A 27,679-nucleotide genomic window follows, 5' to 3' on the forward strand; every position below is an offset into this window, starting at 1 on the left:
TGTAGCGCTGGTGGGCGGTTCCAGTGGGGTTCACGGACAGGCCGAGTTGCCTGTAGTTACGGCAGTGGAGGACAGTCCGGGACTGGCCACCTCACCTTCAACCACACCCATCCAAATACAGCAAGTCTTCGGGGGGGAACTTCAGTTGCCCGTCCGCCAACTCCTCACCATCCTCTGCACTCCTCTGCCGCTGGTAGGCAAAGCCGAATACCCTCTCCGAAATACCTTCACCAGCATGCGAAGCCGCCCGTCGCCTGCATTTCCGTCCTGTCCGAGCTCCTAGATGACGCACCGTCGCCGCCTGTCCAGTCCTCCTCCGCCGCCGCTCCCCGTCGACTTCTCTTCCGCGTAACCCCAATGTCGTGGGACCTGCTTCAAAGATTCCTCGAATCCGATGTCTTCAATTCGAACCCCTTCCTCCCGGTCTCCTATCTCTCGTGAGTCCACCCCCTCCGCGCGCACTCCGTCTCGCCAGTCGGCTTCGTCATGCGCCCACACTTCTTGCCTCCCCGCCTTGCTAAACGCCCCTTTTCTTCGTAGGCGCTATGCCGACCATGTGGGCATCCACTATGTGCTCTGCAATAAGCTGCGGCAGTTTCCCTACGAGGACATTGAGTTCTTCCTGCCGCAGCTATGCCACCTCATAATCAGCGTCGACAACGAGTCAATGGCCCTGGAGGAATTCTTGCTGGACCTATGCGAGGAGTCCGTCACGGCTGCGCTACTGGTGCGTGTCCTCTTTTCTTGTTGATGAAGTTGATGAACGATATCCAATAATACATGCTAACTCGGGGTCTCTTTTTATCCTGTTTGTAGACTTTCTGGCTCTTCCAGACCTACCTCCACGATCTCTCGTCCAACCCGCAGACCAGCGCCTTCCAAACCTGTCGCCGTGTGTACAACAAGGTCCAGCACATAGTCTTTGGCTTGGCCGACACGGGGCGCCACGAAAGGATCAAGGAAAATGTCCTCCCCGTGACCGTCCTCTCGAGCTTCGTTCTTGCGAGCGTCGCCCTGCCGATGATACCGCAGTGGGCTGGTCCCCTCGCCGTGGCTCAAGCGCGCAAACCAAAGGCTGACACTGAACCTGCCATTGACACCAAGGAGAAGGATCATCCGAAACCCCAAAGGGCGCAAACGGTTACGACCACGAGCTCCAAGTTGAAGCGCCCCAAAGAGGGGAGAAGCCCGGGTGGTCCGGATGGTAACGGATCCACGGAGGGTCGTCCGAGATCGCGGGGGAACGTTTCGTCACCCCTGTCGACATCTTCCAGTTCCAGGTCAAGGGCCACTCACGCCGAGTCGAAGAGACCGTCGGCTCTGGAGATGCAGTCTCTGGAGGCGCGGATCAGCTCTGCGTCACTGCCGTTGCCATCACCCAAGGTCACCACGAGGCCAACGACTCCTGCCTCCGCTGGCGTCGCTCAGCGCCCAAATGACAGTATCCGAAGGAGACATTCTCACCATGTCAAGGGTATTATAAACCCAAGCGACCTGACGACGTCGCAGAAAGTTGGCATGCTGAGGCAACACTATTTCCGCTCAGAGACGCAGTTCCTCGCAGCGCTGGAAGGAATCTCGAATCGCCTCGTCATCGTTCCCAAGCCAGCCCGAATGAGCGCCCTCCGCGCAGAACTCGCACTCATCTCACAAGATCTGCCTGCCGAGGTAGACATTCCTGTCATCTGCCCCCCGACTCTTATAGATGGATCCCCTGGGAAGAGCTGCCACCACAGGATTGTGCGCCTAAATCCTGCCGAGTCGACAGTTCTGAACAGTGCCGAGAAGGTTCCATACCTGATGATGGTTGAGGTGCTCAGGGATGACTTCACCTTTGACCCGGAGACCCCAGACAACCAGCGGCTTCTAGGTACCCTGATCAGCGAAGGAGGTACCCCAAGACATCTCTTTGATCTATCATCCGACTCTCCGAAAACAACGCAGTCTGCGCCTCCACCTGAGCCTGTGATTGACAGCGTGTTCGAGCCCGTATCTGGCGACCTGGGAAGCTCCCCGATGCTCAGGCCCTTTGAAGACGAGCCCCCCCAAAAGTATCACTCAAAGTCGATGCAGAGCCACAGTGCCCAGCGCTTGTCGAGCGGTGCTACGACCTCGTCCACCACACTGGACGCAGCAACGCCGCGAACGTCCGGGCAATCCAACTCGAGGTCGAGTAGTCCCGGCGCGAGGAAGATGACACTCACGCTACCGCGAACTGTTGCGGCCGATCAGCCAGACTTCTCAGCACTTGCTACTCATATGCGAACAGCATCCCAGATGCTAGCGCAACTCGATGCTACTAGCGGCAAGCGCCCTAAGCAAGAGGTGGCGGCGATTCGGTCCAAGATCATTGCAAGCATGCAGAGTCTTGAGGAGCAGAGTTTCGACACGGATGACCAAGGCCCAACCTTTGACACCATCATAGCCAAGACAACTGTGGCATCTCCTCCCGCGGATAATCCGGACCTAGAGGACGACGCCCCGATCGACAAGACACTAGACACAACCATCAACGCAAGCGCGGGAAGGGAACGAATGGAAAACGACTTCAAGACAGGTGGTGTCCAGCGTCGTGGCGATCGTGACGACCCTAGTGCGGCTGTCTTTGGCGAGGCCTGGGAGGCCAAGAAGGAGCGCATCCGCAAGTCTTCTCCCTATGGCTGGATGAAGAACTGGGATCTCGTCAGCGTGATTGTGAAGACGGGGTCTGATCTGCGGCAAGAAGCTTTTGCCTGCCAGCTCATCCACGTCTGCCACAAGATCTGGGTGGACGCCGAGGTCAACGTGTGGGTCAAACTGATGCGCATTCTGGTAACGGGAGAGTCGTCGGGCCTCATCGAGACCATCACCAACGGAGTATCTCTGCACTCACTAAAGCGAAGTCTTACCCTGGCGTCTGTGGAGTCCGGCGAGAACCCTCGGCATCGGATCGCGACGCTGAAAGATCACTTTCTAAAGGCTTTTGGCCAGCCAGATAGCGAACCTTACAAGGCGGGAGTGGACGCGTTCAAGCGGTCTCTAGCGGCGTACAGCATCATCTCCTACATCCTCCAGCTCAAGGACCGCCACAACGGCAATGTTCTGATTGACAGCGAAGGTCACATCGTTCACATTGATTTTGGCTTCATGCTGTCCAATTCTCCTGGGTCGGTGGGTTTCGAGGCCGCGCCGTTCAAGCTCACGCATGAGTACGTGGATGTGCTTGGTGGCCTGGGGTCCCCAGATTATGAGGATTACAAGAAGCTGTGCAAGCAGGCTTTCCAAGGTAATTTTTCTTCGTGCTTGAATTTTGAGGCAAAAGCAATAGCTAATTTTTTTTTTTCCCCCGCAGCCCTGCGTCGCTCGGCAGACAACATCATTGACCTAGTCGCCATGATGGGACGGGACTCAAAGATGCCCTGCTTCTCAGTCGGTGTGGCCCACGCCACCAACACGCTGCGCCAGCGCTTCCAGCTGCATCTCAGCGCAGACGAGGCAGAGCAGTTTGTAGAGACAGACCTGATTGGCAAGTCCTTTGGCAGTTATTACACCCGACTGTACGTCCCCTTGATATCCATCCGCCCTGCAGACAGAGATGGGCTAACTCGACCACAGCTATGATACCTTCCAGTACCGAACACAGGGGATCTATTAGGCCGTTAAGCGGCCACTCATTGCTAGATGATGAGCGACGGAATTAAAGGGATCCAGTAGAATATCTTGGGCATTCACATACAATGTTTTGCGTGGGGAGAATCCAAGGGCGTTTGAGGATGATAGACGGTGTGGTAAGCCAATGTGCTGCCGTGCCCCAACGACTCAATTTACATAGTACGTCGTCGCTTGTTTAAAAGGGGGATAGTCCCATCGTTGGACGCAATAGAGTATCAGAGAATCACGAAACGGATGGACCTGCATTGCATGTCTTGTTGTGTACGGCCCTTGGAGTATAAACACGGCCCCAAACCATCGCTCAGAGCACCCGCACAATCTTCTTAGCCTCGCCTTTTGTCCGCATCACACCGGCCGTCTTGTCGAGGAACTTCTTCTCATCCTCGGCGATGACATTCTTGTAGTAGTCGTCCTGGAACGCCGCAGAGAACTGTTCAAAGCTGTGCACCTCGATGACGGCCGCCCCGTCGTAATCGTGGAGCATATTCCCGGAGGCGATCTCTGGGCCGACAGGCGCAGCGTTGCTATTCAGAAAAGGCGTGGAGTGTACCTGTCTCTCTATCTCAGCTCCTGTGTACATTTTATGTGTTTTATTGTGCACAAGGTGGTAAGTAGGCAAGGTACCTAGCTAGGTAATGCAAGTGGTGCGGAGGTATAGGGTAGGTAGGGTAGACGGACCTGCGTGTAGGAGAGGAAGCCGTGCTTCTCCATCCAGGGCTTGACGAGGGGCCCGTGGACGTGCTGCCAGTGGTGGTAAAATTGCTCGTGGGAGATGTCTGGCCGTTTTTTGAGGAAGGAAATGCTGCATAGAGTCTCTTCTTTCTGGTTGCTGCCGGCCATGGTGGTGATGTGACTTGTAAGAGGAGTGGGTAGGGTGTAAGTGGGTGTGGCCTATAGTTAATTATGGTATCGCCTTTTGTATTTTCTCCTCCTATCCAAGCAGAGTGTCCAATGTATAACCGCTCTCTTCTTATAGTCCGAGACTGGGACATCTTCCCAGGGTTCGAGTTTGTGAGAATAGCTGGTTCGGAAAACCGCAACCGATGAAGGGCGCCTTTCCGCGGCCCCTCATTCGACAATGTCGAGGATGGGGCAAGGGAGCTTGGGGGCAACTCTTGAAAGAATACTCACCACTATGTTGTAGTCTAGTAGATACTGCGAGTAACAGTTGCCAAGGTTCAAGTCGAAGTCTTTATTGCCAGCTACATCGAAGTACTTATACGGCACGGATAAAGCACGCACTGCCCCCCAGTTTTGAATCCGTACACAACCGCCCCCCCCAGTGCCCTTTGCCAAAGTCATTGTACAGGTGAACCATATCCGTTAGTTGAAAACGCTCATGGGAATTTAATTTGCCATTTGTAGAGTCTTGAAAGATCCGTCAATGCCCTAGCGGAATTAACCCCAGCGGCCGCCCTCGCGCTCCGCCTCCAATCTTCGCATCCGCTCCTCGTCATCTCTGTCCACTGCCTCGCTGCGCCGACTCGACTTACGACTCTTCCGCCCGCTGTCATCTCCCCCCTCGCCATCGTCCCGGCCGCGCTTCGACCCCCTCATGACTGCCCGCCGCTGCGCCTCCTTGACTAGCCGCTCCCGGTCGCGGGCCTCTCGCTCTAGTGTATGGATGTCCTTCGCTGGCGGCCCATTGGCTGTGACGGAAGAAGTCTGGGAGCCGCGGCGGTCATGTTGGCTTCGTGATCCGGGTCCTGGGCCGTCCAAACCGCGAGGCCCGGTTGGGGGCTTGAACTCCTTGTCTACGGGTGTCGATGCGCCACCGTCCACGGAGCCTCTTCTGCTGGTGCCGTTGCTGGTCTGCTTGTGGTCCCGGCTGTCCCTGTCGCCATCCCTTTCACGACGGTCTCGGTCTTTGCGATCTTTCCTATCCCGTTCCCGGCCTCTGTCTCTGTCACGACGTCGCGACGACTCATAGTCGCGGTCTCGGTCGCGGTGCGAGCGATGGCCCGACTTTTTACGGTCATCCTCCCGGTATCTGTCCCGGTCCCGGTCGCGGTCCCGGCGTCTTTCGTAGTCCCTATCCTTGCGGCTGCTCCGGTGGTCCGATCGCTTACCATCGTCGGGCGAAGCCGACCGTAATCGCTCCGTGTACTTATCATCTTTGGAACGGGAATAATCCTCCTCGTCATCGTGCTTTCGCCGTCTATGTCTCTTGCGGCGGTAGCCATCTTCATCATATCCGTCATCATCCGCAGAGGGTGAGTGGTGGCGCCGGCGCCGGTGTGAGCTCCTATGGCCACGGCTTCGGCTGCGGCTCCCACTCGCAGTTCGGGATACGGAACGGGAACACTCCCTCCCACGAGCAGTTTGAGCATCATCATCATCATTACCGTCACCGCGTCTCTCGGATTTTCCACCGTCGTGTCGCTCTTTGCTGTGTTCGCGGGCCTGGCTGTCATGCCTTTCTCTATCCCGATCCGGGGAGCCGTGCCCTGATCCAGGATGCGGGCTGTCTGGGTTCGGTGTCTGTAGTTTGGCTGGGGCTGGTGGCTGGTGGCCCACCTGGTAGCCTCTGGCTCTTAAATGGTGAAGGCTGGTGTTCGGTAGGCCCTGGCGCATAGCCTTGGGTCCTGTGGGCGCGTTGATGGGCACATCGGGGGCCGACAAGACGGAGCGAATCACACCTGGTCCTTGGCCATCGGGGCCGCTGGGCGGGTTCTGTGCTGCGTCATGTCCTTCACGAGGCCCTGCTGGGCTAGACTCCTGGCCTGTAGCATCTGGGTTCTGCTCTCCCCCACCCTGAGGATCGCCCTGTCCGTTCTCGTCCGTCTGTCCCTGGCTTTCTCCGCCTTGTCCGTGCTGGGAAATGGCCTGGTGGTCCTGGTAGTTGGCATTGCCTGCGTTCTGGTAGCCACCTCGACCATAACCGTATCCTCCGCCGCTGTAAAAGCCACGGCCTCGTCCTCGACCACGTCCGAATCCGCGGCGGTAGTCATTGAACTGATGACCATAATTGCCTTGATTGTAGCCTGTCTGGAATCCCGAGTTAAAGTTCCCAAAATCACCAGCTCCCATGGGACCATTTTGATTGAAATTACTCTGGTCGAAATTCCACGATTGCGATCCATTCCAATTGTTATTGGCGCCTTGGCCAAATCCGCCTCCGAAGCCGCCCATGCTGTTCATGCCCATGCCTTGAAAGCCACCGTACATGTTCTGCATCATCATGGGGTCCATGCCCATTCCTGGCATACCTAGATACTCATTAGCCTCGTTGCCGGGATATATCGTCGCCAGGGTTGTGCCACATACCCATCATGGGGAAGCCTCCAAAGGAGTTGTTGGCCCCCATGCCGTTCTGCATGGCCATCATCATCTGCATCTGGTTGTATTCATCAGAGCCCTGGAAGTTCATGTTTTGGAATCCCCCGTTCATTCCATCGGCCCCAAAATTCTGTTGGTCCTCGTCTGCATTTTCGTCATCATCGTCGCCGCCTTGGTTTTCGGCCGGTTCGGTCGACTCGCCGATCTGCTCTTGTTGATGTTCTCCGTCGGCCTTCTCGACTGAGTCGTCGGCGGGGTTCTCTGGCCCTGCGGCCACAGATTCTGTGGTCGCCTCAACCTGTCAAACTTTAGCATCTTACCCATCAAAGCTGATGACTGGGGTCTTACCTGATCATTAGCGGGAGGCTCTGCCTGTGACTCGGATGCGCCACTTTCGGGGTTGGCATCTCCGTTCCCGTTGACACCATCATCAGCGCGCACCTCCGGAGCAGCGGGCTCAGAGGCAGCTTCCTGAGGCTGAGGCTGAGGCTGAGGCTGAGGCTGAGGTTGAGCTGTCTCGACCGGGGTTACGGGCGTAGCTTCTTTGGCCTCCTTGGCGCGGAGGGCCTCCCTTTTCTTCTCGGCGGTGCGTAGGAAAACCCTGATCGTCGTCCGGAGGGATTTGTTGGGGCTGCAATCCTCAGCCGAGAGTGGAGAATGCTCGCAGACGGGGCATGACGAAGGGAGGTTTGATTGACCTGCCGAGAATGTCAGGAAGAGAGTAGAGACTGGTGATAGGTCCGGACTCACATGTCTCGCATATTGCTTGCTCGCAGCAGGGTAGCCGGAATGCGTTCACGGCCAGTTTACTGCAGATGGCGCACCTCAGCTTGATGGGGATATCGTCGGGCGTCAGGGAGCTAGAGCAACGCCAGTCAGTAACTGGGCACAGGCGATGGAGGAGATATCGGGGAGATGGTCTGCGCACCTGATGAGCTCAGCCTGAGCTTCCGAGATGGACGAAGCCATGCCGTCGACACAGCACTAGGTCTGCCAAAGCCACCGCATAGAGAGGGTCGTATCGCGGAGGCTTGCGCTGAGTGGTCGCGCGACCGCAAGGTAACGAGGGCCCTCAACGAGTCTCGCAGTCAATCGCGTCACGTCGCATGTGCTGATGGCATCCGGTCCAGCGAAGAAGGGTATATTATGCCGGGCAGGTGAGAGGTCTGGTAGGTGAGCCCTTGGTGATAGTGACTGAGGGAGAGGAGTTTGCACTTTGGAGCACTATGGAAGTTTGACGCGCTGGAGAATAAAAGTGGGCCCTATCCCAAGCCAGCCCAGCGCCAGTTGTAACCACGCGACCACTCCTGACTCAGCACCAGCATCAACTCACTTCCAGTTCCCTCGCCACTCTCTTTGAAGCCCGCCATAGAAGCCTATTGTTCCCGCTAGATGAGAACGGTTAAATGTTTTGGAGAGCAGGTATTACACATGTTTCCCATCACCACAACACGTTTTCATCGGGGTTCGTGGAGGTAGTTGTGGAGCCACCATTGAGTGGTCTAGGTAGTACGTAATGGGGAGTTGATATAAAGTGTCACAGTAAGACACTACGAATTCGTCTAGATCTGGCTAAAACAACTGGTTTTGGTATATCGTGCTTGAATGATACATACTACTATGAAGTGTTTCATGGAATAAAGGCGACGGGCAGAAATAGAACAAGCCACTCCCAAACCAAAACAGACTCCTGGTTGCACCATTTCTCTACAGAGAACCCGGCAAACACTTCCAAAGGCTCACCCTAAAACTAAGGGCAGCGGCTTCTCCATGACCCAAACGGAACAGCGTCTTGTCTCGGACCTGTCTAGCAAGCACATCCATCCTTCGCCCCGGCCTCCCTAGGGCCGCCCAGATTCACCCGCTGCTCCTCGCCCGTCCGGCTCGTAGCGCTCGAGGCACCAGGCCCACGGGCACTCTTTAGAGATGTCTCGGGGATAGCGTTGGCGATGGCGGTGAATACCTCGGACACGTTGTGCCCGCTCTTGGCGCTGGTCTCGAAGAACAGCAAGCTCTCCTCCTCGGCGTAGGCCTTGGCCTCCTCTGTAGATACCTTGCGCGCATCGCCCTCACCCTCACCGTCGGCACCGTCCTCGCCGTCCTCTGCTGGGGGCGAGTCACTCGTGAGATCCAGCTTGTTTCCGACCAGGGCGATGACGATTCCGGGAGAGGCCTGCCGTTGCAGCTCGGCGACCCAGTGCTTGGCCTTGATGAGAGAGGTTGGCTTGGTAAGGTCGTAGACGACGAGGGCAGCTTGGGCGTTGCGGTAGTACATGGGAGCGAGGGAGGCAAAGCGCTCCTGGCCGGCGGTATCCCAGATCTCGAACTTGATCGTGCGCGAGGGCAGGTTGCACTTTTGTGTCAGGAAAGCAGCTGCAAAATGATGTTAGTTAAGAGCGACCCCCGAAAATCTAGGGGAGCACAAGCGTACCTCCAATAGTAGGCTCCTTATTCTCTTGGAAGTCGTTGTTGACGAAGCGCAGGACAAGAGAAGACTAGTAGCTTGTTAGAGACCGGCGTGGCATATTGAGAGCAAAGCGGATGGGTGCTTTCATACCTTGCCCACAGCAGCTTCGCCGAGGAGCACCAGCTTGACGCTGCTGCTCGGCTTGGGGGTGTTGGCAGAATCAGCCATCTTGTATCGACGATGAGACGTTCTCTCGGATCTATCGCTCAAAGATGGGTTGGTGGGTTGCTGATGTCGATAGTCTGGAGCTCTGGAGCGAGATGGAAGGAGTTGTTAGGTAGATAAGTGGTCGGTGTCGGCGGGGGGACTGAGCTGTCAATGAAGAACGCTAGAGGGTATTTCGGCTGGTGCCTTGCGACAGCTGATGTGGTGTTGAGAGGCCAAGCGGAATGGGACGAGCGCCGATGACGAAGATCCATCCCCAGGCGGCCGGATGTCAGCAAGGAAGCGATGGGCACCAGCCACGCCTGTAGCTGCCGAGGGTGGCGCAGCTGACGAACGCGGCGGTGGGGCGCATTTGGCAAGCGGTAAGAGGCTGGACTCTGTTCGAGGGGAGAGCGAGCCCACTCGCTTCGGCGTAAAGTTGAACCCGAACCGCTGGCTGCTCCCCGCCAAAATTTCTGGGCGGCAGAAAAATTGTGGCTCCTCGAGAACTTCTTTGGGTGCATGTCTTGGCGGCTGCAAGACTATTCTGACCGATCTTTTTTTTTTGTTCCTGAAACGCCGACTATCTGGAAATTTGGCCAACAGTCTGCGGTGGGATAAATTGACCACCTCTCTGTCCCAATCATGGCTACCAGCACAGCGAAACCCCCTAAGCGCACGCTTTTAAACGACAGCGACTCCGACTCGGACGATGGAGGGGCGGCTGTCCAGGACTCTACCTTCAAGGTAAACGAGGAATACGCGCGGCGCTTTGAGTACAATAAGAAGCGAGAAGAGAGGCAACGGCGTAAGTATATGGGTGTCTCCTTATTCACCCTCATCATCTGACAATTACTAGTGGAGGAAAAGTACAACAAGGGGAAGAATGGCGGCAACGACAACGAAGATGACGACGACTCATCCTCTTCCGACGAGACCGAAGACGAGGAAGGCTTTCTCGCTACTGAGGACCTCGACGCCCAGATTTCCGCCACCCTCCAAGCGATTCGAAGCAAGGACCCCCGCGTGTACGACAAAAAAGTGACTTTTTACCAGGGTGGCGAGGAGAATGGGGATGCGAAGCTCAAGGAAAAGAAAGAGAAGCCGGTATACCTGCAGGACTATCACCGAGAGAAACTCATGCGCGGCGACGCTGGCGCATCGGACGACGAGGATGAGGCTGTGGCACCCCCGACAACCTACGCTCAGGAGCAGGATGCGCTTCAAAAGACGATTATTTCCCAGATGCATGCCTCCGGCGACGGGGATGATTCTGACGCGGACAGCGACGACTTTGTCGTGAAGCGCAAGGAGCCCGAGAAGGTCGATAGCAATGGCCTACACCCGGCGCGGGCAAAGAGCGTCAAGACGAAGCCGGACCTGGATGTCCAGACTGCCGACCGCGACCCGGAGACATTCCTGTCCAACTTCATGGCCTCCCGGGCATGGGTCCCTGAGGAGGGATCGCGATGGGAGGCCTTCGAGTCTGACGACGGCGACAGCGAGGATGACATGGCCGAGGCCTTCGAGCAGGCCTACAACATGCGTTTCGAGGATCCCGAGAAGAGCAACGAGGTTCTCAAGTCATATTCGCGAGATCTTGCGGCATCGCGATCCGTCCGCCGTGAGGACAAGAGCGGCAGAAAGCGCCGGCGAGAGCTGGAGCGCGAAAAGAAAGAGGCAGAGAGGCGTGAGAGGAAAGAGGAGAAGGCAAGGTTGCGGAAACTGAAGCTGGAGGAGGCTGAAGAGAAGCTGCAGAAGGTGAAGCAGGCCGCTGGCGCTACCGGAAAGGAGCTTAGGGACGAGGAGTGGCTTAAGTTCCTTGACGACGCGTGGGACGATAGCAAGTGGGAGGAGGAGATGAGCAAGCGGTTTGGCGACGACTACTACGCCATCGACAATGAGGAACTCCAGTCGGACGATGACGAGGACGACGACGGGGAGGGCAACAAGAAGAAGCGTCTTAAGAAGCCCAAGTGGGACGATGATATCGACATCAAGGACATTGTTTCTGATTTCGATGAAGGTGTGGAGAAGCCTCAAATTATCCTTAGCGAACAAGAGGACAATGAGGCCAACGGCGAGAAGGCCGATCAAGACGAAGACGACGAAGACGAGTCCCGCCCGTCCAAGAAGCGCAAGACGTCCGAACACAAGCGCGTGCGCCTCGAGTCCCAGAAGAAGGTCCGCCAGGAGCGCGCCAAGCTCGAGGCCCTCGTCGACTCTAAGCTCGAGCTCACCCACCACGACCTCCTCTCGGGCGCCTCGTCAGCGGGCTTCCGCTACCGCGAGACCGAGCCCCAGTCTTTCGGCATGACGGCGCGCGACATCCTGCTCGCGCCTTCGGACGCCCACCTCAACGAGTACGCCGGCCTCAAGAAGCTCGCCCACTTCCGCCACCCGGAGAAGAAGGCGCGCGACGCCCACCACTTGAGCAAGAAGAAGCGCCTGCGCCAGTGGCGCCGCGATGTGTTCGGCAAGGAGTTTGAGCGTGAGGGACCTACGTACGGCTTTGAGAGGCTTGCCGAGGCGGAGCCCGACGCGGCCGAAGGTGCAAGCAGCGCCAGGATCCTACCGCAGGAGCAGGGAGAGAGCAACATTGTCGGAGATGTTGGCGGCTCGCGTAAGAAGAGGAAGAGATCAAAGGGGAAGAAGAAGGCTGGGGAGGTTGAGGCCTCCTGAGGTGATATCATCCCTTGTTTGTGATACCTGGCGCTTCTTATTTGATACGGAGTTTCACGGGCGGGCGGATATAGACAAAAACAGTACGGTTTTAGTTTCATCTCAGACATATAGCATTTCTTTCACTGCATCATTTCGCGTTGGCTAGCAACCCCATACTGGTGACGGTGCTTGTTGTTGACCCTCATTGCCCAAACCATATGACAAAAAGAAGTGGTATCAAGTGAAGCGGAGAAATCCAAACAAAGTCGCCTTTCCCAAATGTAACGAGGTCAAAGGCCCTCCTCATTTATACAAGTATATCCGTCTGAAATGTAAACCCCTAATGGTCAAAAGTAGCCCACAGGAAGAAGGCCTAGGGACCTTGCAAAACAAAAAAAAACGCCTGCTCCTCAACTGTGCCTACGATGCACCGCTGCCATGAACCGCTGCCCCTCATTGCCTGAGTCTGTCACTCCCGAACTCACTGCGCGTGCCGAAGTCCGCCCAAAGGGTTCTGGGCTGGCATCCCATTGCTACCAAACATGCCGTTGAACGTGTCTGGGTTGGTGGGACCCACGCCTAGGCTGGCCCCGACATTGGAGTGCGGCATGTCAAAGGGCATAAACCACCCTTCTGCGTTCATGCCGTTAGGTGGAGGCTGTCCCTGCCCATGGGCCTGGGGGTGGTGCTGGCCTATGCTTATTCCGCTGCCGCCTCCTTGGCTCTGTATCTGTTGTCCACCAGGACCATTTGGTCCGACACCCTGCCATCCTTGCACACCGTTCATCATGTGCTGGCCGCTGGGTATATTGCCGTGGTCCATCGAGTAGCCACCAAACGAGAGTTGGTGATCGAGCGGCTGCATCATAGTGTTCTGTTGCTGCGGCATGCCCATATGCATCATATCGGCTTGATAGAATCCCGGTTGGCCCTGCTGATTATGCTGAAAGTGGTCCATATTGACCGGGCTGATCGGCGACATGGCATGATAGGTGTTCACCTGGCCATGTGATGTAGTGAGAGGATGGAACGTTGCCGGCCCGCTCGTCTGTCCCACGACCGGAGCAGACGGCCGGCGCTGCTGAGGCTGTCGGGTGTCGGGTGTTGTCTGCTGCTCGTGAATAGATGGTGCGCGCTGGTTGGCAGCCGCCATGTCCAGAGGCGGCGGCGGCGGCTGTTGCTTCGCTGCTTTTGCTTGTGGGACTTCCGTCTTCTTGGTGGGCTTCCGTTTCGGTTTGGGTGGCTGTGAACCATTCTGCTGCTCGGTTGTCTTGGGCGATGACAGAGTCGTGAAGAATTCCTCGACAGATTGCAGCTCTGGCTTCTGTTCAAGCACGCCGTCTGCCCCCCTGTCCTTCTTCCTTTGCACGCCCGCCGGATCCATGAATTCAGCATCAGAAACTCCGTGAGGGTATCGGTTGAACCAATCGCCGTATTGCAGTATTGGAGATATCATGGCTGGATCTTCGGGCGACATCCCTGAACGACTTCTGTCTAGAGCGCGGCGGTAGTGAGAGCGGATATCCTCCTCCATCCAATGAAACATGCCCCAGAATTTCATCATCTTCCGTAGGTATCTGATATTGGTGGTTGCATTCCCCTCGGCAGTGGCTTTGGCGGATGCATCACCGGATACGATGCCACGGATGTGCATCATTGTCGACGAGAAGGCGCAATAACCTGCAAACGGTGCCGAGACCATGACCCGTGATGTTTCGCCGTCTTTTAGAATTGCAGAGATTTTATTTGCTGCTGCAAACGCCTTGGATCTAGCCGCCGTAGCAAAGTCCCCGGGCCTGCCAGTGAAGGGCCCGAGGGCGGCTCGGGACAGGAAAAGGATGTTCTGTTGGGTGATGATATGAAGGAGGAGGAACTGGTTCGTAGTGCGGTGGTTCTGGTGGAGGGCTAGGTTGTCAGCCGAATATAGCAGGGGCTCTGGCAGAGCACCTGGGAATTCTTCAGCTTCCCTTAAGAGCCTTGTGAATTCTGAATTCAGGTTCCATATCGGCTGCGGGTCCGAGTCCCTTCCACCCTGGTTTACGTAGCTCATGATCCGGCCCCAGAGTGCGATGGCCCGGATCATTAAGGCTGCTACCCCCAAGTTCTCGCGCGCGTCGCCGGCAGCATCCAGTCCTGTCTGGCTGTCATGTGGTACGGTCCCACTAAGGGTCTCGGTTACAGCTGGCATATCAAGCTGGAAGTGTCTTTCCTTGACGGGAAGTGGGATGTCGACGATGTCTTCCTTGATGAACATGGGTCGTTGGGAGCCAGAGGAATTAAAACGGTCCATGATGAAACACGCCCACATAATTCGTCGGCGAATCTCCCGATCGACGAAACTCAACTTGGCCTGGCTGTTTCTGCTCATCGGGTCATGATCCAGGTCTTTATGCAGCTGGAGAGCAAATGCCATTCGAATAGCCTGCCCTCCCAGAGCCCAGCTTCGCCCACCCTGACATGTCCCGAACTCGTGAAGGCCGAGGATAAGGAGACAAGTGAGGATCGTAATATTGGGTGACTCGTATCTCTTGGTGCAGATATCTCGTGCCGGAGCCGCCCATTCTTCGCCGCGCAAGAATTGTCTTGCCGGAGAACTCAGTTTGGGGCTCGCCGAGAACCGTGCAGCCACAGCACAGACTGACAATATAAGGACAGGCGGGAGCGTGTTGTTTCTATCTTTGTTAGTCTGTTTATAGTTTTTTTTTATCACATATGATGTTTGGTTGCCTCAGCGGTTCACTCACTTTAGCTTACGCATGTAGCTTGGTTTGTGGAGAAGGTGATACGCCTGGCCATAGACGTTATCAAAATACACCTCAGCAAGATGCTCTTGAATGTCTTTGGAGGGCAGAGAATCACGGCCCTCATGCAAAAGGTGGCTTTCATCGGAGGGCTCATCCCCAGGCAGCGGTACTCCTTCATCGCCATCCGGGCCGTTCTTTGCAGGCGCATTCGCCCAAGCCTCCAAACCTGGACCGAACGCCTCTTCGGCGCCACGTTTCTTCGCTCCAGATTTCGCGCCGGGAAGCATGCCAGGAATAGCGGGCTTGACCACGGCGCGTGTAATATTCGAGGTCGGATCTTGGTCTGATTTGGGGATGACCTTGATAATGCGCTCCTCCATGCGCTTGAGGCGCTTGTCGAGCATAGCCATGTAATCAGTCCGGGGCGCCGCCTTCCGCGTAGTGACCTTGTAGACGCAAGGTATCCGCGAGCGCAAACAGTGCTTGCAGGCAGGCTTCTCTCCAGAGCATCGAATCTTCTTGCGGCGACAGGCGATGCAGGCCAAGGGGAGGCGTTTGCGCTCCTTGCCCGCTTTTGTCTTGAGCTCACTCCAGGCCGGCGGCGCGTCGGCTGTGTTGTTGTCCTTGGCCTTCCCACCGAGGTCCGTGCCATCGGCGCGATTGCAACCAGACAGCTCGAATTCGTCGGCGGCCGGGTCATCGAGCGTGTCGGCGGCCAGTGACGACTTGCGCTGAGCCTTGGAGGCATCTTCGGATGCGCCCACACTGGATGTTCTTGTCCCCTGCCCAGTGTCATAACTCGCGCTTGGAGTGGCCATCGCGCCCATCGAATCGGGAGGGGCCTGTGCCGGGGCAACGTGCTGGCTGTGAGAGTTACCGTCGGAAGTATAAGGCGTGGGAGGAGCGGCGCTTGGTTGGTTCTGGAGAGGCATCATGGCGCTCGGATCGTGGATGGCTTGGAAGCCATAGGAGAAGGGGCTGAAATCGGATGGGTCCATGACGGACTGGGTATTGGGGTCGATAGGCAGGCCACGGGGGGCGTCGAATGTCTGGTGGGCATGTTGGCGCTGGTGAGGATGCGGTGGAGGCTGGCCGCCGTACATGGCTGCCTCTCCGCACAGTCCGGTTGGTGGTGGTGGTGGTGGTCAATGGAGGATGTATGTTTACGGCGGGACGACTTGAGTGCGCGATGGACGGGCAATCTAGATTGGGGTGCTCCCCGCACAACGAATGGCTGGGGCCGGGGTGTGCCGAGACTCGCGACGCGGTTGTGAGTGAGGATCAGCAGCCCGCGACACTTCTACATATCGAAAAGAGGCGCGCACAGGTCGTAATGTTCTGAAATCGGAGGCTGGTACCATCGACAGATTGCGATGATGAAAAAGAGCGGACGAACATGGGCGACAGGGGAATAATGAGAGAGAGCCAGGGCGGAGCCTCTCGACTCTGGGCGAGTCGACGTGGTGGTGGAGTCGGAGGTACGGAGTAGAGAGAGGTCGTCGGGGTGTGGAGAAAGAGTGGTCCTGGCTCCTGGAGTTGCTGTTGGTTCGCACCCTACCTAACCACTCCTACCTCCCCAGTCGCACCTCCCAGGTGCCAAGTTGCCAACCCCCGCTGCCGCCGGATACTCCCAGCATGCAATCGCTTTGTCGTGACTTGGAAGGCACTATCCAGAGCACCTGTAGACCAAAGAGAGCGTGCGCCGTGGAACCTGGAAGGAACCGAGGCAGTCTGGAAGCTACGGGTCTTCCAAATGGGCTAGTCGGCCGAGTGGTCATCGTAGGTGTGCGCTGCTACTCCATATTCTTCCAGTTTATCACCCCCATAACCTTGGTAATAAGTGCTATGTCCTTCGCCCTTCCAAGTCCCACTACTGCGAGCCTGCGAAGCTTGGATGCCATGATTGCTCATCCATGGATCCCGGCTGGGTGACAGGAAGAGGAGTGGGGCATGCGTCTTTAGCAGCCAAGAGGGCAGGAACAGTGGGGGAACGACCCAGTTTTCCTCCCCCCAGCGGCGGCTCACGCCCGGCCTTCATTCGGTGGCCGCCTGGCAGCTTGGTTCTCCGGTGTAGTGGACGTGAGACATCGGTGACTCTCGGCCACGCAAGTCTCGCCCGCGAAGCTTGGCAAGCTATACTATTTATGATGTGTGGTAGGTTGAGCACGACATGTCTCCCAGACGTATCCGTACGAGTACTATGAGTACTATCTTGGACCATGTGGAATGAGATGAGGCCGGCGGGAAATAATGCCATGGATCGCCAATGTAGGAAAAATGAGGAGTGGGGAAACGTTAATCAGCCCGGCAGCCCAGCTTTGAGCATTGATGCTAATCTCAGCCCGACAGCCCCGATTTCGCAATACCATCAGTTTTTTATTGCTCTCTCGGATCCTACTGCATTTTGCAATGGTGTGAATCTCATAATCAGGCCAGCTTGACTGAGGGAGGCGAAGAACAGGGCGGGATCCCTGGAGGTGCTCGTGTCGGCGCAACAGACTGCTACAAGTATAGTACGGATACTACTATGGACATATCCATTGACATATAGCCTTGGCTTTAGGCCGAATCACCTCTAGAAACAGAAGCAAGACCCGTGTTTCCCCCCCCCCCCCCCCCCCCCCCCCCAAAAAAAAAAAAAGAATGCCACGCCTCTGCGATCATAATCAGGTTGGAAATTGAGTCGGGCCTCACAGACTTGGGGTGACGGGTGCGGTGGTTAAGAAACGAAATCGCACCATGATTCCTTATCACCGAGATTCAACTTGAAGGACAGCACAGCCCTTATTATTCGTACGTGAGGCGGTCACCTGGCCACCTGGTCCTGTCTCCACGCACGGGGCGGTTGACAAGGGGGGGGCCACCCCAACTTATTATCCGGATGTCTGTTCAAGTACGGAGTACGAGTGATGGCTTTTGCAGACCGCCTTGTAGGGCGACAGGCCTGCTAGTGCTAGTACAGGGACAGCTTTGTAGTACAAGTATTATACTTAGCTTAACATGATACTCTTTGCCTTCATCCACCTGGAGCAAAAATGTCATCATTGACATTAATCACTAGACACCATCATATATATACGAACACGTACTCGTATCACCATCATCAATGAAAGCCCGCGGACATTTAACTCCTTTGCCGTCCTTTGCCGTGAGCCGCAAGAGGAACTCCTTGGTCGGCCCATGAATGATGGATTGCCGGTGGGGAACTGCTCCACGTTTGCAGCCGCTCACAGGCAAGATCCGAGTGATCCTGCGAGAGCATGTAGTACTATGTAGGGGCCGGGTGATGGGAGGGAGCAGCGTTGCATTGCATGGCTGCATCGCAGACCGGGTGACGGGTGACGGATCACAGGCAAGCTGCTGCAAGGCGTTCGAGACCCGTGACGTGATAGCCGTAGCAACATATGCATCACACCTGTGGAGATGGTCAAGTTCACTCTCCCTTACATACCAATGCTACTCTAGATGCACCAGTAGTATAGGTGGATGAGGCAATAAACCCCGGTAGAGATCCGGTTCAAGACACCTCCTTCCACAAGGAGTCAAACACTCATACATAGTAGTCCCAAGTGTGATAATGCTGAACCTCCGCTAGCAGGTTTTTGTCGAGGTGACACGATAGAATAAGCGTCTTGTATTCAACGCAAATGCATAATGGTATCGTTCTATCATGAAACCCACATAAACAGCCGAGACACGGCCTCTATCCTAAACTCCGCGCTATGCAACAAACCCTCTGCCATCTTCTGTGACAATGCCCAACAATCACCTGTCCTGTTCAATGTACACCGGAATCCCATACATGACCACCGCAGCGGCGTTGAGGTACTTGAACCGACAGGCTGCACGCGCGCGCGCAACAGCTTCAGCCAGCGACCCGTTCACCTGGCCCGCCTCGTCGAGCTCGCTGATACCCGACTCGATCTTCTTCCCCTTCCCCTTTGTGTCCTCCTTGAACGCACCCCGTGGGAATAGTCCCCACTCTTCAAAGGCTCGTCCCGCGAAGCGATCAATATCTCGGTCCGTCACATCCCAGAGAGTCCCCACCACGGCCGGGCAGCCGGCCGTCATGTAGTTCCAGACGGGGCCGTAGCATTCAAACTCCCCGGCCTCGGTTAGGGACGCCGAGCTGCACCCCATCAAGAAGGTCGCCGGCTTGCACTTGTCCAGGCGGCGAATTGTCTTGCCTCGGATGTACTGCGCGCCGCCACCGTGTCCAAAATATAAGAGTATGTCCGAAGTAGATAGTGCCTTTTCGAATTCGTGCTCCTGGGGGGCCTGGTTGACCAGGCCAGTCCATGAACCTAGTGAAGCAAAGGATGGCTGCAAGTAGGACTCCGTGTTCCTCAAGTCCGAGGATGGATTGAGTATGTACGTGCCTGACTTTGCTGACACGTAATGACCTCCTGGAACATCATCGTCCAAACTATCAAATCTATTGCTCATGGCCGCGGATGGCGCCTTGGCCTCGGTAATCAGTCGCCGGAGGTGTGCCAGTGAAGGTACACGGGACACAGCGAGGGATTGCATGCATGGCATCGATTCCCAGGGAAAGCAATGGAGCGCCTTGTCAAGAACCAGGACAGTATGGGCACCAGCTTCACGCCCTCCCTCGGAGTTGACAGCATCGTGGTAGCCAACAAGAGCGTCGTACGTCTTCACCAGCATCGCGTCAAAATCGATCTCGTCGTACGCGTTCCGCTCACCATGAAATTGGAGAATGTCAATGACGAAGTAGAGCAAATCTTCCAATGCCTCGTCAAAGTCGCAATCAGGCTGGGATGGATCTCCCAGCCCAATAAAAAGATCCAGGATCCGAGGGTCGAGGGTGATAGCCGGCGGCCTTGGCGCCTTCCTCCCTCGCCCTTTGCTTCGGGATGGTAGAGTCTGCTCGAGGACTTGATGGAAGCTTTCTTGGAAGCGCGCCAGCAAATCCGGTCGTCGTTCGTGCTGGGAGAAGATCCCTTTAAATCCGCCCAGCCACGTCTTTTCCATGATTGCCAAGAGCTCTTTTAATCGGTCGTCCAGGGCCTCACGCTCAGCCCACCAAGCGTTGCGGCTTGCCTTGGTAGTCAAACTACCCCCGGAGTGGCTCGTTCTGTTCGCATTCTTGATGATATCGAGCACCTCCTCTCGACCGTGTTGGAAATTGAACACCTCGGAGTCGGCGTCGCGAGAGATAGCTCTCTCTAGGGGTAGTCGAAGTATAAAAGGGCTGTGCCCAGCCTGAAACTTGCTGAGGCAAAGATCCTGCTGATTTTCGCTGAGAGACATTGAGATGATACTCCAGTTCTTGGGTACCAGCTCGATGAAATCATCCTGGAAGCGAGCCATGTCCGATGCTAACCCAAGATTTGCCATCCTTTCGGTGATCTCCAAGGTCGACGTAGGTTGCGAAAACGGCGGAGAACTATCGGTCGTCTTGGACGATTGTATCGCCAGCTGCTCCCTCTCCCACATGGCGTTTCGAGCCAACTCTACGGCGACGGTGGTTGAGTCGGACCGTATGGCCGCCTTCAGTTTTGGCGACGCCGCCGCTGTGAGACAGATAACGGTGTTCTGTAAGAGAGTGGAAATCCGATACAGCACGGCATTGTCGCCGTTTGCCAGTGCGGACGCATGTGCATCAAGCAAGACTTCCTGGGCCTGCTTCAACGCTCCTATGAATGCTGGCACGCCCCTTTCCTTTGGGGCCCTGCGGTCGGTCGCAGCGGAACGGCCCTTCCGGGGCGATAACTTGGTTATTGAGGGTCGATCATGTCCCCTGTTGTCGGTGTCCGCCAGAACAGCAGGGAACGAGATGGTCGACTCATGCATAACGGAGAAGACGGGGTCTTTGATCATCTGCTCGGCACTCAAGTTGATATGTTTGCAAGCGGTAAGGAGTTGCTCTAGGCGCACAGATTCAGAAAGCTTGGGCAGCGCCTGGATCATCTCGAGGGATGAGGCCACTGACTGCCAATCCTTTTGTTCCGCGGATCCCATTGCCCGGGACAAGAGGACTGTGGCCAGGAGAGACCCCTGGTAAACATCCTTTGGTACAGCGGTCAAGTTCACCTGGCGGGAAACCTTCGCCTTGGCGGCAGGGGCTCGTGCCCGGGTTCGAGGAGCCGGTGTTACCGTCGTCGTTGTTGTCTTGGCTCTGGTTGACCTCGTTACGGTTCTCTTTGGCGCAACTATCCCTTTGGCTTTAGCCACCCCACTGGATGCTTTCCCAGAGCTTTGGGCCTCGTCCACCAGCTCACCGCGACTTATGACACGTGTTGTCTCCTCTGCCATGAGCAAGTACTCGGTCGATTTTTCATCATCCTCCAACTCGCGGTAAATCTCTCCCAGCTGGTGTGCAAGCCTGACCCGGGCAGCACACGCTTCCCGAGGCATGTAGCTAGCCACGTCACTGAGCTTTCCAACTGCCTCGTTGGTGAGGCCCGCTTTGGAATAGACAGATGCCGCCCAGATGGAGGATTCAGCCTTGAAAAGAGAAGACTGTGATCCTTCGGCAATTCTCGTGGCTGTCTCGCAATAGTACATCGTTTCTTGAAACATGCCAATGTGAGCATATAGAGATGAAATATGCATCAGACTGTCAAATAATGGCCTGGCCAGGCTCCATAAACGCGGACCAAAGACCGTGTCGGGTACGGGCTTGGGATGGCGATCGCCGAGGATACTTTCAGCCATAGTCGGCTCAGAACGAGTGTTGACTTGCATCGAAGGGCCCTCGAGTTTATTCCAGTCGTGAGAAAGCCACTTGACGCTGGATCTGGCAGAACGGAGAGCACCTTCAACATCCCCAGCTCGGAGAAGAATGCTGGACTGCACCAGCGAGCTCTGAGACAGTACGAGCGTTGCCTGGACCTTGGAACGGGCCGACGACGACCCATTGATGCTGCTGGCTTTGGCTAAGCAAGCCATACTGAGGCCGATATTAGCATTGAATAGGTAAAAAGATAATAGCGGACTTACGCTTCCTTGGTATCTTCAATGCCGGCCAAATACCGGGCTTGCGAAAGATAGTAATCTGCCATGGTTGCTGGGGAGGCCTCCTCAGTTTCTCGGATGAGCTCCCTCACGTCTTCCAAGGTCTTGAACGCCTCCGTGTACATTCCAATACTCATGTAGTGAGTAGCCAAGCTGCAGTGATGCGAGACCAAGTCGTCGCTGCTCGGACCAGTATATATTTTGGCAAGCTTGAGACAAAGCTCCAGGATCGACAGCTGAAGCCGGGCCTCGCCTTTCAAGCCAGCAAGCTGGTTAGTGGCTAGGAGATGGTCCAATAGCGCCTCAGGTTCGTCAACCTTGGCATGTAGATCTCCTTCTGTGAAGCACACGTCGATCATGCCCGTCCACGTGGATATTGATTCCTGGATGGCGGAAGTTGGGAAAGGACCCTCCATCCTGCCGAGGGCCGTGACCGAGGAGTGATATGCCCGGAGATGAGGAATGAAGTGCGTCAAGGAACTATCCTCGGCCAAATCCTTCTTTTGGAGATGCCGAAGGGCTTGGTCGAGAAGTGTGTAGGTGTCATCCAAGCCCACTCTACGGCCAAGTTGTTGTGAGAATAGTTTTAGAAGAACACGTAAACGGCGAATAGGGTACCGATCGGTCGTATAAATGCGAAGCAGCGCAGCAATCCCGGGGTCGTGAAGCCCAAGAGGCTTGTTGTGAGAAGTCTCCTCGGTGCTAACTTGAAGTAGGTGCTCCAACACAGCCGCACGCTCAGCTTCAGGGAGAAAAAAGGTCCAGTCGTTCCACGAATCGTCAAGTTTCGCAATCGAACGCAGGGTGCGGGAGAGGGTTGAGGATTTTTCATTCCCAGCCCATGCAGCGCGAGGAGGCTGTGTTGCCAGTGCAGTCACAACCTGGGACAACACGCCATCTTCAACCATGCTGGTGCAGATTGACCGAAGAGTCTTTGTGGCGTCCTCAGCTCGCCCGGAACTTTTGCAAAGTTCAGCAAGAAGCTCGAGTTTCGTCGCAAGTTGAGCCTTCTCCTTCTCCGCAGCCGAGCGCTCTTTGACGACATCTATCGAGCGTGTCAAGGCCTGGAGGAGTTGCTTCTTTTCCGCTCTGGAGTGATCCGTTGTCCTGCGTAGCTGGGAGAATATGGTGAAGTAGAGCGTCGAGATCTTGATGCAATATCCACCTAGCTGTTCACTCTTCGAGGTAGAAAGGGCCGGATCGTGAATGTTGTTCAAAAGCATGGTACAGTCTTGCAGGACATCGTCCAGTGCCTGCCATTCCAGGGAGCCAGAGCTAATCTGGGACTTGACGATAGTCAACGTTCCGTCAAAGACTTGACTGATCGACTGCATAACAACTTGGCGCCGTTGGTCAAACTGCAAGATGTGCCTTGTTGACGCCTCCTTGCCGGGTGGGCTGCCCATCCATCGGAGAACAAAGCGAGGATATCGAAGAAGGAACTTCTTGAGGAGAGCCTTGAGAGTAGGCGTTATCGAGCACTCTTCGCCCCAGTTATTCATGAGCAATCCGGCAACTGAGCGTCGTGCAAGCGACAAGCTCTCAAGTAATTCGTTAACCTCCGTCGAAGTCCCACTGAGTGACGCGTTCAGGCCCTTTATGACCTCCTCCATAAGCTGCTCATCAGCGCCACCAAGCACAGGGCGCTTCAGTGCAACAGCGAGAAGTCGGGCTGAGATGGAACAAACGCGAACCGATGCCTCATCATCCTTCCCAATAAATCCCCTCAGATTGCTGTACCACTGGAAAGCCTCATCGTACTGCCGGGCAGTCTGAGCGGCTGATCCTAGGGACTGGTAGATGGTGGCCAGTGGGGAGGTAAAGGACTCCGCGGGCTGGTGCTTCTGAGATTGAATGAGAGTGTTGACTTCATTGAAAGCCTTTGCAATGAGGGAATAGGTCGAGGGGTCGCTTGGGGGTTGGCGCCGGATGAAGCATCGAATGCATCGGGAAAAGGGAGATAGGATATCGTCGTCGATTTTCCCCTGATGTCCGGCAAGCTTCCACCATCCTAGCTGCGCCTTGAAAGCGAGGCTCTGAAGCTCAAACGCAGTAGCCGGGGATGGGCTCAGTCGTGGTTCCATCGCCACGTGGTCTTCGCTGCTAGAGACGCTGGGAGCCAGGGAGAGGAGAGTTTGAGACAGTGAGGCCATCTGGCGAGCTGACTTGGTGGCATGAGAGCCCCCAGCCTTTGCAACCTTCGCAAGAATGTTGCACGGCGAGTAATGATAGGTCTCTCTCATGAAAGGTATGACGGCCTCAATCTGAGCCGGCTTCTTCGAGGCAGCAACTAGCTTGAGAGATTGTATCTGACAGGTAGCCACCATTGCAAAACTGTTTGGAGAAGTGATGCCATGGTAATCGAATAGCTCGCTGATACCCGAAGTCGCATTGCTCTTGTTGTCTGTTGATTCCGAGTTTGCGTTGCCTGTTCCCTCCGAGCTAGATCCCTTCTCCAGTCTACGCTTCAGTATCCTTAGCTCCTTGAGGGCTTGCTCGTTAAGCCCTATTGCCAAGAGCTTCGTCGCTAATGTTGCCATACCCATCTCAATCTGAAAGTCGGTCTGGTCTGCCTTGATCGGCCCCCTGGCGGACCGGAGGCAGGCGAGCGCGATGCGCGCACACTCGGCCGTTGCCAGGTATTTTGCCGATTGAGAGGAGGGCGTGATATTCTTCGCAGTTTTTGTGACAGCACTGGGCGAAGTTGCCACTCGGTTGAGAATTCGGGGCTGGAGCGGGGATAAGGGCGTGGATAGCGACCTGCGCAAAGCTCTCTGAGCCCCTGATCGAGGAGCATCGCTGCTCGGGGTTTGTCGGCTCGAGGGAGTCACCGGTGGTTGAGGCTTGGAGGCCTCTGTAAGTGACTTGATTGTAACATTAATGATGTGTGTCGCAAGCGATGTCCGCTCCTTTGTGTTCAGCGTCTCGGCTGCATTCGACGTAGTAGTAGTAGTTGTTGTTTTCGTCCTCGTCTTTGGGGGCTGTTTTGTCGTTTTCGTCGCAGGTTTCGGGTTAGATGAAGGCGGCTCCAAAGTCTCAGGAACGAGAAGCTTCTTTACTGTCACGACTGTTGCGGGAGTGCAGGTCGAGTGTGAGGCGACGGCCGCCTTGACGGCGTCGGCTTGTGCTTGTAATGAAGCCATGTAGGATATGTGCATGAGCTCTTAAGCATACCGTCGCAGAGTCCTCCGGGGGTCTTTGTAAGAACCAAGAAACAAAAAGACTAGAGACGCCCTGCGTGGCACGAAATCAAAATGCTGTCGTCAGTCGCGTGTATGCATGTATTATGACCGCCTTTCTGGTAGGATGCACGGTAATACCTAGGGCCCATCTATGTTGAATTTCAGTTGTGAACCCAGAGGCTAAATATCGGTCGTTGTCACGGCAACCGGCGCCGGACTCCGAGGATGGTCCGTGCGTCCAACTTCGCCAACCGCGACATCCATCAGCATGGCCGTCTTCATCCCGAATTCCGGACAAATTTGTGTCTTGCCGCTCCTTCAACTCAACCACTCGACGCGCAACCATGCTGCAACGGTCCGTGGCTCGCGCTGCCAGCAGCAGAGTGGCATCCCTCACTGTGCGGAAATCTCTGCAGCCCCGCATCTCGATCCGACCCCAAAGCACAGCACCAGCGACCATTGTCGACCGCGGATTCTGGCGGTCTCTTGTCCCTAAGCCGTTCCGGAAGGAGAATCGCGATCAACTCAAGGCCGCCAAGGGCAAGGGCTGGAACCCAGCGACCTTCTTTATCATCATCTTCCTCCTCATTGGGTCCATGTCTATCCAGATGATTGCCCTGCGCAACTCGTTCCAGCGGTACATGCGGCAGTCTGAGGTCAAGATCGGCCTGCTGCGTGAGGTCGTCGAGAGGATAAAGAACGGCGAGAAGGTGGACGTGGAGCAAGCACTAGGGACAGGGAATCCAGAATCGGAGGCGGATTGGGATGAAGGCAAGTCGAGCCTTGATCTCTCTCCCCCACTGGAGTGAAGCTAACCGGAAGTCTAGTCCTGCGATCCATCGAGAAAGCCGAAGGAGTACCGCCCAAGCCCTCCAAGAAGAAGTCAAAGCCGACGAAAACTGAACCGGAGCCTCCTAAAGTAGAGAAAAAGGAGGAGGAGCAGCCGCCTCCATCAGACACAACACAGGCCGCGGGGAAACCATCAGCCAGCTTTGGGAATTTCTTTTAACTCGTAATTCGATGCAGAATATCCAAGCTAAGACCAATCTATCGCGCGCTCAGGAGAGCATATCTCTAAACATGTGGGAATTTATGCGCATGGAACCAGAGGTCGCTGCACCGGGCAAGCGCTGCGCGTCTTGCCGAAGATGAGAGACCAGAGCAGGAAGCAGCTCGTGGGTCGCCAGCTCGGCCCTGACACCTTGCTCTCCTTGTTGGTTAGGACTCAAGTCGGTAAAGAATTGCTCCTCTCCCCTCACTCCACCCATATTAATTATGGCTATGGGCATCCCCCTATCGTTGGCCCTCTTGGCTATCCTCCAGGCAGAGTACGTTGCAAGGGATGTGCCCAACACCAGCAGCTTGCCTGCATTATCCACGGCCTCCTCTGCGGCCGTCTTGACACCGCTGGGGATGCTCTCGCCAAACATGACGACGGCGGGCTTGAGAATGCCACCGGTGCTGGGTACCGACCACGCACCCTCTACGTCCACCTCGACCACGTGCTTGTGGCCGTCGGGTTTCATCGGTGGACTAGACAGGCACTTGGGACATGGCGGATATCTAAAGGTCGTGTAGGGGGCATCAGGCAGGTCAACGTCTCCATCCGGGTTCGTCTTCAGGCCCTTGAACTTGCGTTCCTCGGGGTCTTCTGTATCTAGGGCTCCCGACGCCAGAGCCTCTTCAAGCAACCTCGCCCATCGGGGGTTGAGCCTGGCGAGGTCCTCCTGGAACTCGTCCCGAGAGAACTCGCTCCGGCAGGTGGTACAGACGGTGGATCTCAGGTAGCCATGTAGTTCGAGGGTAGGCACACTAGGGTGAGCCCTGGGATGAAAAGAATCAACATTCTGCGTAATGACGCTGCGTACCAGCCCCAATTCCGCCAGGTCCTTGATGGCGTAGTGACCGGCGTTTGGCGCCGCCTTGTGGAGGCTAGACCACCCGAGGAAGCTTCGAGCCCAGTATCTCTTGCGCGCTTCGTGGCTGCCGAGGAATTCGTGGTAGTAGATGGGGCGGTATGACTTGTTGACACGGTATGTGCCCTTGATGCCTCTGTAGTCAGCCAGGCCAGATGCGACCGAGAGTCCGGCCCCCGAGAGGACGAGGGTAGAGCCGGGGAGATGGGGTGGAGGCGGCGCCGCAAAGAAGTTTGTCAGGGCATTGATGGCCCCGGTAAGCGTGTTGGCGGTAGCTGGGGTGATTGTCGGCGGCGCAAGAAGGTCCGTGTAGGGGATCCGCATCAAAGATTTTCGCATTGGAGAGGATAGATGCCGGGGAACGTCACGGCATCAGGTGGGCGGAAGCTGGTGGTGAGTGGTTGAAGTCGGAAATGGTAGGCTGAAATCTCCGCCACTCATCATCCCTCGATGATGACAATGAGGCTACCTTACGGTACCTAGGTAGACACAGCTAAGGTAACTCGTGGTCAAATCGCAATTGGGCAATAGCCATATTACCATAGAAAGATCTTGATAGTAGACTGAATGATTAAACAGCTTGAAGCTCATGAGGCTCCCAGGTATGAACATGGGTATCTGGCTCCTGAGCGCCGTGACACTCGAATCTCT

At 55.9% G+C, this 27,679-nt stretch overlaps 9 protein-coding genes across 9 annotated transcripts; 3 read left to right on the forward strand and 6 right to left on the reverse strand.

Annotated features, from left to right (window-relative positions):
- Positions 1–357: 357 nt before the first annotated feature.
- On the forward strand, positions 358–3,634 carry PIK1 (1-phosphatidylinositol 4-kinase; the record flags this gene model as incomplete). The annotated part of the gene is made up of 5 exons (XM_083197602.1): positions 358–437; positions 541–727; positions 817–3,265; positions 3,332–3,536; positions 3,595–3,634. The coding sequence occupies 5 exons, from the start codon at positions 358–360 to the stop codon at positions 3,632–3,634; spliced, it is 2,961 nt and encodes a 986-aa protein (XP_083047070.1).
- A 318-nt stretch (positions 3,635–3,952) lies between these two features.
- On the reverse strand, positions 3,953–4,491 carry ACO1O0_008239 (EthD domain-containing protein; the record flags this gene model as incomplete). Its single annotated transcript, XM_083197603.1, has 2 exons — positions 3,953–4,201; positions 4,330–4,491. The coding sequence occupies 2 exons, from the start codon at positions 4,489–4,491 to the stop codon at positions 3,953–3,955; spliced, it is 411 nt and encodes a 136-aa protein (XP_083047071.1).
- A 558-nt stretch (positions 4,492–5,049) lies between these two features.
- Positions 5,050–7,899, reverse strand: ACO1O0_008240 (uncharacterized protein; the record flags this gene model as incomplete). Its single annotated transcript, XM_083197604.1, has 5 exons — positions 5,050–6,860; positions 6,919–7,228; positions 7,279–7,628; positions 7,681–7,790; positions 7,859–7,899. The coding sequence occupies 5 exons, from the start codon at positions 7,897–7,899 to the stop codon at positions 5,050–5,052; spliced, it is 2,622 nt and encodes an 873-aa protein (XP_083047072.1).
- An 838-nt stretch (positions 7,900–8,737) lies between these two features.
- On the reverse strand, positions 8,738–9,565 carry VPS21 (Rab family GTPase VPS21; the record flags this gene model as incomplete). The annotated part of the gene is made up of 3 exons (XM_083197605.1): positions 8,738–9,303; positions 9,362–9,425; positions 9,488–9,565. 3 exons carry the CDS (start codon positions 9,563–9,565, stop codon positions 8,738–8,740), a joined length of 708 nt encoding a protein of 235 aa, XP_083047073.1.
- Positions 9,566–10,186: 621 nt separating this feature from the next.
- kri1 (KRI1-like family C-terminal-domain-containing protein) lies at positions 10,187–12,223 on the forward strand (the record flags this gene model as incomplete). The annotated part of the gene is made up of 2 exons (XM_083197606.1): positions 10,187–10,349; positions 10,401–12,223. The coding sequence occupies 2 exons, from the start codon at positions 10,187–10,189 to the stop codon at positions 12,221–12,223; spliced, it is 1,986 nt and encodes a 661-aa protein (XP_083047074.1).
- A 463-nt stretch (positions 12,224–12,686) lies between these two features.
- ACO1O0_008243 (transcription factor domain-containing protein) lies at positions 12,687–16,052 on the reverse strand (the record flags this gene model as incomplete). The annotated part of the gene is made up of 2 exons (XM_083197607.1): positions 12,687–14,877; positions 14,950–16,052. 2 exons carry the CDS (start codon positions 16,050–16,052, stop codon positions 12,687–12,689), a joined length of 3,294 nt encoding a protein of 1,097 aa, XP_083047075.1.
- Positions 16,053–18,714: 2,662 nt separating this feature from the next.
- Positions 18,715–24,476, reverse strand: ESP1 (peptidase family C50-domain-containing protein; the record flags this gene model as incomplete). Its single annotated transcript, XM_083197608.1, has 2 exons — positions 18,715–21,865; positions 21,916–24,476. 2 exons carry the CDS (start codon positions 24,474–24,476, stop codon positions 18,715–18,717), a joined length of 5,712 nt encoding a protein of 1,903 aa, XP_083047076.1.
- A 980-nt stretch (positions 24,477–25,456) lies between these two features.
- On the forward strand, positions 25,457–25,921 carry ACO1O0_008245 (DUF5321 domain-containing protein; the record flags this gene model as incomplete). The annotated part of the gene is made up of 1 exon (XM_083197609.1): positions 25,457–25,921. The coding sequence occupies one exon, from the start codon at positions 25,457–25,459 to the stop codon at positions 25,919–25,921; it is 465 nt and encodes a 154-aa protein (XP_083047077.1).
- Positions 25,922–26,170: 249 nt separating this feature from the next.
- Positions 26,171–27,367, reverse strand: ACO1O0_008246 (DHS-like NAD/FAD-binding domain-containing protein; the record flags this gene model as incomplete). The annotated part of the gene is made up of 1 exon (XM_083197610.1): positions 26,171–27,367. One exon carries the CDS (start codon positions 27,365–27,367, stop codon positions 26,171–26,173), a length of 1,197 nt encoding a protein of 398 aa, XP_083047078.1.
- Positions 27,368–27,679: the final 312 nt, after the last annotated feature.

Source organism: Amphichorda felina, assembly GCF_050947745.1.
Source record: "Amphichorda felina strain 45539 chromosome Unknown scaffold_8, whole genome shotgun sequence".
NCBI lineage: Eukaryota > Fungi > Ascomycota > Sordariomycetes > Hypocreales > Bionectriaceae > Amphichorda > Amphichorda felina.